Raw genomic sequence first — 7,450 nt, 5'->3', positions numbered from 1 at the left:
CAGCACATCTTGTCCCCCTGGGCGTCGGGGACCGGGTCCACGCCGATCAGCTTGGCTTTGTAGCGAACCCCGTCTCCGTTGAACCGGGACGCCGTGTCACTGGCTGCTCCTGGGAAACATCAGGACACATTAGTGTGTGAGAGGATGGAAATGCTTGTCTGTGTGTATTTATTCTGCTTAGTTGTGTCTTAATTGTGTTTCTGAGTCATAATCTGATTATTTGTGTTGTTAATATGTTTGCACTTCTGTTTCTTTTACTGTAATCCGTGTGTGTTTGTACATGTGTTTTTGTGTGCATATACTTGTAGGTGTTTGTGAGTGGAGGATCAGTCACTATGTCAGTGTTTATGTTCTCTGCGGTGTGTTTTCCGTGTGTGTGTGCAAATTGCTGAGCGAGCGTTTGACTGATCCTCTGTCAATGTTTCATCTGGTTTCCTGGAATGAAAACAGTAATTGAGTGATTATGGAAATGTCAGGATGCGCTGTTGTAGCAAAGGTCGGCTATTAAACAGCTCTCCTCTCAATGTTGTAAGACTTTACTGGCTTTTAGTCACTCTTTAGTTCAATGTTCAGACAAACACACGTCCGTGTTTCACACTCAGCACCCTGAGCTGGTGCACTGTAAAACCAACTTGTTTCAACTAAAATATTTGAGTGTCGATGCTGCGAAAGAATTTTATGTCAAGACAACAAAGACAAAGCAGTTAACTCAAATGAATCTTGCTATTTGACTCAATATTTTAAGTTAAAATGACTTTTTGCACGAACTTTGTTGTATTGAAAAGGAAAAATTAGTTAATAATAACAAACAAGCAACATTGGGTTTTACAGTGTGATTGTAAAAAAACAAATGAAAATTACTTCATTTTAAAAAAAAGACGCTGCCAGTTTTAACATTTATATTTTCACAGAGGAATTAAAACATTCCATATTAAGACTGCTTGTTACAGCTGTGTTGTAAAAGAAGTCAACATTGTCACTGTGACTTTGGCATTTTGGCCCTCATCATCTTGGATTCTTGGATTTTTCTTATTGTTTGTTTTTGCCCTTTAGTTGAGTGGACATCTGTGGGTTTTTGACCTGCCAGGACACATGTCTTATTTTTCATTAATTGGATTTTATGCTTTTATTCTATGTGTGGATGAGAGGGTGGATCTGCCTGACTTGAGGTCTTTACTAGTGTAAGGTTTAGGCATTACAATAATTCATTTGAGTCAAGTGGTTAAAATATATTTAAAATGTGTCATCAGCTAAACATTACAGATTATTTTTTAATATAATTATCATTGACATATTTACATGTTTTATTATATAAATTTGCACAAGTACCAGCAGTCACAGTTACCTGTTGGATCCGTTTTTCTGATTCTGTTGCTTTTACCTTATTCTAAGTCCTGCTAGTTCTGATTGGTTAATGGACTGATCTAAAGGAAGTTGTGTTGTAGCTGTTGTGAAGCTGCCGCAGCATGAGGAAGAGTAAAGTACTGCTGACCACAGATATCCATCTCCACACTGCTGAATCATTTTATCAAGAGTGATCCAACCCTCACATCACACCAGCAACCTGCTGCTGCATGCTGCTTGTGTCGCTGCAAACAAAGTTCATTTCCATAATTCGAGGGAAACCAAAAACAAGTTCATGCCACTGTTGACATTATAATAAATGCTAGGGTTTGTTTGTTTTGCTCATGGGGATTTATTTTCACAGCCTGGGATATGTCACCGTGCTCCACAATATAACAGCAATATTAGTGGAAATCAGGAAAATATCACATATTTGCCCCTTAGAGCAAAACATGAGAAAATGGTTAAATCTGGTGGAAAATGATAAAAACTACTATTATAAAGCAGTGCTCGAGATTAAAAGCTATAAACTAGAATAAAGGATTTTATGCTGTAATGGCAGAGGGATAAAAAAAAATGACCTTTTATTGATGATTTTCAATGGAAAATGTGTTGTCTTCAGGGCTGAGCTGAAGTTTTGTGATCAGGTTTTAGGCTCCAGACACTCAGCTTATCTACAGTAGCTCTATATCTTTATCTATCGGAGAGGAGATATACTGAATGTATTTGATGTTGCAAATTATTTGCATACAAACATAATTCATACAGGATTATCACCAGGCTCCTAAACTACAAAACTCACTCCAACTGAACGTCCTATTTTAGATTCAAAAGCAGCATATAGACCACCTCTTTTTGCTTGCATTTCTCAGATTTCACTCTTTATTTTCTGTCTCTTACATTTAATTAATTATTCTAAAGTATTGCGTGATGTCAGGTCGACTCTTTGACTTACTCTGAACCCAGAAACCTGGGGGAAGTCCTGCGGGAGCACAGGATCTGATTTCAGAAGCTTTATTAGCTTTTACAATCCTCACTCTGTGATTTCATCATGAAAGTATGACTGCTGCTTCTTTAATAGGCACAGAATTGGGATTAAGTCTCACCCAAAGTGATCATTTTCTCATAAAATCATCAACACTCATGATGGCTAATGGTTAACATGTCCCAGAAGTGTGTAAAACACTTTATGGATTACGTAAGAGTCAAGAGGAAACAGCTTTGTTGACAAATCGGCTGTTTGCGAAGGAAAAAACGTTGGTTTTTGGAGCAACATGAGCTGTAATTCACACCACAACGTTTATCTGGTCTGACATGAAGTTTGATGTTAAAGGATTTCCAGGAAGACTCTGCTGCAAAGACTCAAACACATGACATCAGCAGTGTGTTCCTCACACAGCTGGAACATCTGGACGGCCTCCAGTGGAACATGAAGAGAACAAGGAAGAACAAAACAAACAGTCTCACCTGAAGTTTCTCCCGTTTCCCATCAGATAATAACTAACTCACAGAACAGAACAGAGCCGGGACATACTGTAATGTTACACTGTAGCCATCTATTATTACATTATGGACTTTTACTACTACTTGCCAAGTTTGTGTGTAATTTCTTCTCACAAAGTTGTCACAAGAATAAAACAAATGGTGTAATTCACTTTCACAAAGGAAATATTCTGTAATCATAAACTCTTATCATTGATATTAATTAAAGGTGTACCCCAATGATAAAGTATTGAACCACCATCAAGTTGGATGGTTGAATGGTTTTCTGCTGTAAATTCAAATGTAAATATCAGCAAAAACTGTAATCTAGACTGAATATTTCTGCTATTTTTATGGTAATTGTGTCATTCATAAACACATCATGGTATTTCTCTAATAACTTTACATGAAAATGTTATATTTTAAACAGCAAAACCGTGTTTCTTCCAGTTTATGACAGAAAAAAGGAAAAAGTTTGGTGCTATTCTTTGATTAACGGCAATTAAAAGTGTCTAATACAGTGATATACAATTTTTCATTTTACACCCCATTTCTGATGTATTTGACAGTGTTTTACTGTTATTTCTACAAACATTTTTACAGTGTATGTTAGAGGAAGTGACGCAGAGCCGGCCCAAGGCATAAGCGAACTAAGCCACTGCTTAGGGCCCTGTGGCCACTAGGGGGCCCCCAAGAGCAATCAACAAAAAAATATGTATATTGTTTAATATTTTGCATGTATGAGTGATGCTTTCTATATGATCAAAGATATATTATTGTACAAAAACACACTTTTATGTCAACAGAGTGCTGCTGCTGCTGTAGTCTTAGTGATTCTTACTGCCTCTACACTGCAAAAAAAGAAAAGTTGGGTGAACTCAAAATTTCAAGGCAACAAACTTCGATAAAATTTTAAGTTGGACAATTAAACTAAATATTTTAAGTTTTGTTTTTGAGTTTGCTCAACTCTGTATTCAGATTTTTGTCGACTCAACTGTAAGTTGTACTAACTTATAATTTTACATTGTAATAACTTTTAATCCTTTCTTCTGCTAACTTCTGCGATGTGCTGAATTGGCACGATTGTAACGCCGCTATGAAATGTCAGCTAATGTTGTGACCACAATTTTGAGTTAGCATTGATACGCTAATGGCTACTCTTGTAGCTGTAACAAGCAGCGCTGCTAGCATCAGTTAGCTGCTAGCATCAGTTAGCCGCTAGCTTTTGCTAATGACCGAATTTCCCAACAAAGAAATAAGAGTTATCAGAACTATTGTCCCTTGTTGTGAACCCCAACTTAAAGATATAAGTAACAACAACTCACCAACTTGTTTTTGAGCAGACAACTGGCTTCCTTTGTTGTGCTAATTTACATTGTTGCCCTAAATGTCAATAATTTATATTTCCAAGTTTTACCAACTTAAATCACTGTTTTAGGCCCAAAAAACACAAGTTGGCTTTTTTGCAGTGTAGTTATATCAAAGCTCGGCTGCAGCGCTAACGTTCCTCCTGCCTGCAGGGGGCGCTGCTCATCCAAAGCGGAGGTAGTTGGAGGCAAAACAATGTTGCAAAAAAACGCCATGATAAAGGTATGTTTGCGCGTTTTATGAAGTAAAAAATAATAAACCAGACGACATTTTTACAGTAAATACAATGTTTTACCATTTGGATTGTTAATAATCAACCCCAGGTTACTCTAGTAGTTGAATGTGCTACATTTTGAAGTTAAAAACATATGTGAAACCCTGGATTATTATTACTTTGGTATTATTTATGTAATTAACTGGGCCACCCATTAAATGTGTAAAGAGATATCAGGCTGACTATAGGATAATGTAACAACACTGATAGAGCCGCAATGAGTTTATAGTAGGTGTGTGAATGATCAACAATCAATATTATTGGCAGAAATAGAGGGCCCCAAAATTTAATTTTCCTTCAATTTTGGTAACTTCAGTGGATATCAAAATGTCTCTCTGTTTGGTCGTAGAACCACATGGACTTGTACCAGGAGAACTTGACTATGAAGGCATATTAAGGACAAGTATGAATAAAAATAAAGATACAAACCGGGGGGAGTTGCAAATTTACTAGATTAAAGTGCCAAATCTACAAGAAAAAAAGTTGCAGATTTAAGAGATTTAAAGTGGCAAATCTGCTAAAAAAAAGTCGTAGATTTACGAGACAAAAGTGGGGGAAAAAAACAACTTTTTTCTCCCAGATTCACCACTTTAAATCTCATAAATCTGCACATTTTTTCAGGTAGATTTGAAACCTTAATCTCGTAAACTTTTTTTCTCAAAATATTACCCTCCTCCCCCGGGTCCGTATGTTTTTTTTACACATTCTGGCAGTATGTAATATCCTCCAGTATTCTCTAGGGTTGAAATTTGGAATTTGCAAGTATTTCAATGAGTGCCCTCTTAGGGTTAACAGCCAGCAGAGTTTAAAAAAACAAACACTTTTCAAGCACTTCATCCTTAAACCAAATATTTCCAATCTGAAGCCTTCACTGCCACATGTGAAACTACAGCAATGTGTGTTGACACTATGAACTTTGATTGATTGATTGTTTTTATGATGATGATGATGATGATGATGATGATTTAATTCTCCTGCAATCAGCTCCAGTTTAGCTTAACTCCTCCATGAGTTACCAGGAGACAATAAACAACTATGACGATTGTATCGTTTCATTTTGAAATATTAAAAGATTTTGATTCAATTCTATTACATATGAAGAATATCCCCAACCAAAAAAAAAACCCCATAATTGCTAAAATGTAGCATTTTCCAAACTTTAAGCCTCTATATGAACCCTGCCACTTGTGTGAACCTAATAATAAACTTCTTGAGAACATTCTTATCGAGAGCAAAGAGCTGCTCTGCAACTATTCTTTCTTTTCAGATGTTGATAAAACACAGCAATAACCAATCAGGCCCCTTCCCAACTGGGTCAGTGGTGGTTCTACTCAGGGACACCCTGTGTCAAATTAATAATAAAATGATCAATTTATAAGGATGAACAACGGAACAATTCTGACCTATTTGCTGTTCAAACAAAATCTCATTGTACACAAAATGAACCCAGAATGTTACATTGTATAATAGTTTAATTGTGCAATAAAAGCTTTCAAAATAAAAGAAAGTATTTGTGCACAGAAATGAGAAATGTCATTGTCTTACAAAAAATAGTTGTTATTGTTGGTAAGTCTCATTGTTTCAATCAGTGTATTTGTATCTTCCAAATATATTGAAATGAGCTTTTTAAATAAGGTAAAATAAAGGTTTTGAATGCTTAAATTAAACTTAAAGTTTTGGATTTTTCATTAGTTTTAGTTTTAATTTTGTTGTGAATTTTTGTTTTCAAATTCAGTTAGTTTTAGTTAGTTTTTAGAGTGAGTTTTCTAGTTTTAGTTTAGTTTTTAGTTTTTGAAAATGCTTAGTTTTAGTTTAGTTTTTATTAGTTTTTTTTGTAATGGGCTATATGTTGGGTGCCTGATTCAAAGAGGTCATAATAAATGTTTCCATCTCAGCCCCAATAAGGTTATTAACTGTTACAGTTCTGGGTGTTTTGTATTTTGGTTCTAGTGTAAACATCCCAGTCTCAGTAAACATATTCACCATGTGTTGCATGTTCAAATAGAAACACTGAATTATGAATGAAAAAAGTTGACAAAAACAAAAACTAAGGACATTTTCACTATAATTTTAGTTAGTTTTAGTTAGTTTTGTAACCACACAATACAGTTTCAGTTAGTGATCGTTTTTTTAAAAACTCTAGTTTTTATTTTTATTTCAGTTAACGAAAATGTTTTTTCAATTCTAGTTTTCGTTATTTCGTTAGTTTTCGTTAACTATAATAACCTTGCTTGGCCCCCACAGTAAAACTGCTCTAGAACCGCCACTGCAACTGGGGAAAGGTAGGAAACTGTGCATTCAGCAGGTTTTCCTCAGGTCATGTGATTGTCAAAAGGCAGAAACTGTGAGGTTAACTTGTGTATCTGAGAGCCAGTGCACTGTAAAACCCAATGCTGCTTGTTTGTTATTATAACTCATTTTTCCTTTTCAATACAACAAAGATTTGTGCAAAAAGTCATTTTAACTTAAAATATTGAGTCAAATAGCAAGATTAATTTGAGTAAACTCCATTGTCTTCGTTGTCTTGACATAAAATTCTTTTGCAGCATGGACAATCAAATATTTTAGTTGAGACAACAAGTTGGTTTTACAGTGTGGGGCCAGCCAGCAGCAGCCAAAGACTCGTACCTCTGGTGCTGGAGGAGATCCAGGTCCTGACAGGAGTTTGGCTCGGAGGAGGACAAGTCCCAGCCGTCTCCGTCTCTATCATGACGAGTCCGTTTGGAAATAAAAGGCTTGGGAGCTTTCAGGATGCAGCGAGAGTGCTCACACTTGTTTGTTGTCAGAAATCAGGCCACATCAGGTCAGCAGCTTGAGAAAAAGCGGGGAAAATCAAAGAATGTTATTCAAAACTGTCAAAGTGCAACTCCAGATTTTAGCAACATGCATTTTTGTTTGTTCAGTTCAGTTCAGTTCAGTCAACTTTATTGTCAAGTATGCCGCATAAACACATGACACAGATGAAATTGCTGTCCTCTCGGA

The 7,450-nt window shown here is 36.0% G+C and overlaps 1 protein-coding gene across 1 annotated transcript in view; it reads right to left on the bottom strand.

Annotated features, from left to right (window-relative positions):
- LOC131977205 (disabled homolog 2-like) overlaps positions 1-7,178 on the bottom strand; it is a 19,169-nt gene extending 11,991 nt beyond the window's left edge. The window contains exons 1-2 of the mRNA XM_059340405.1: positions 7,097-7,178; positions 1-109 (exon numbers count right to left, since the gene is read on the bottom strand). The exon at positions 1-109 is cut by the window's left edge and continues 22 nt beyond it. Coding sequence (XP_059196388.1) covers positions 1-109; positions 7,097-7,178 — 191 coding nt within the window. The remainder of the gene's footprint in view (positions 110-7,096) is intronic.
- Between the last annotated feature and the right edge of the window lie 272 nt (positions 7,179-7,450).

Source organism: Centropristis striata, chromosome 9, assembly GCF_030273125.1.
Source record: "Centropristis striata isolate RG_2023a ecotype Rhode Island chromosome 9, C.striata_1.0, whole genome shotgun sequence".
NCBI classification, from domain to species: domain Eukaryota; kingdom Metazoa; phylum Chordata; class Actinopteri; order Perciformes; family Serranidae; genus Centropristis; species Centropristis striata.
Note: the sequence above shows the minus strand (reverse complement) of the source record. Positions and strands in the feature narration are given on the sequence as shown.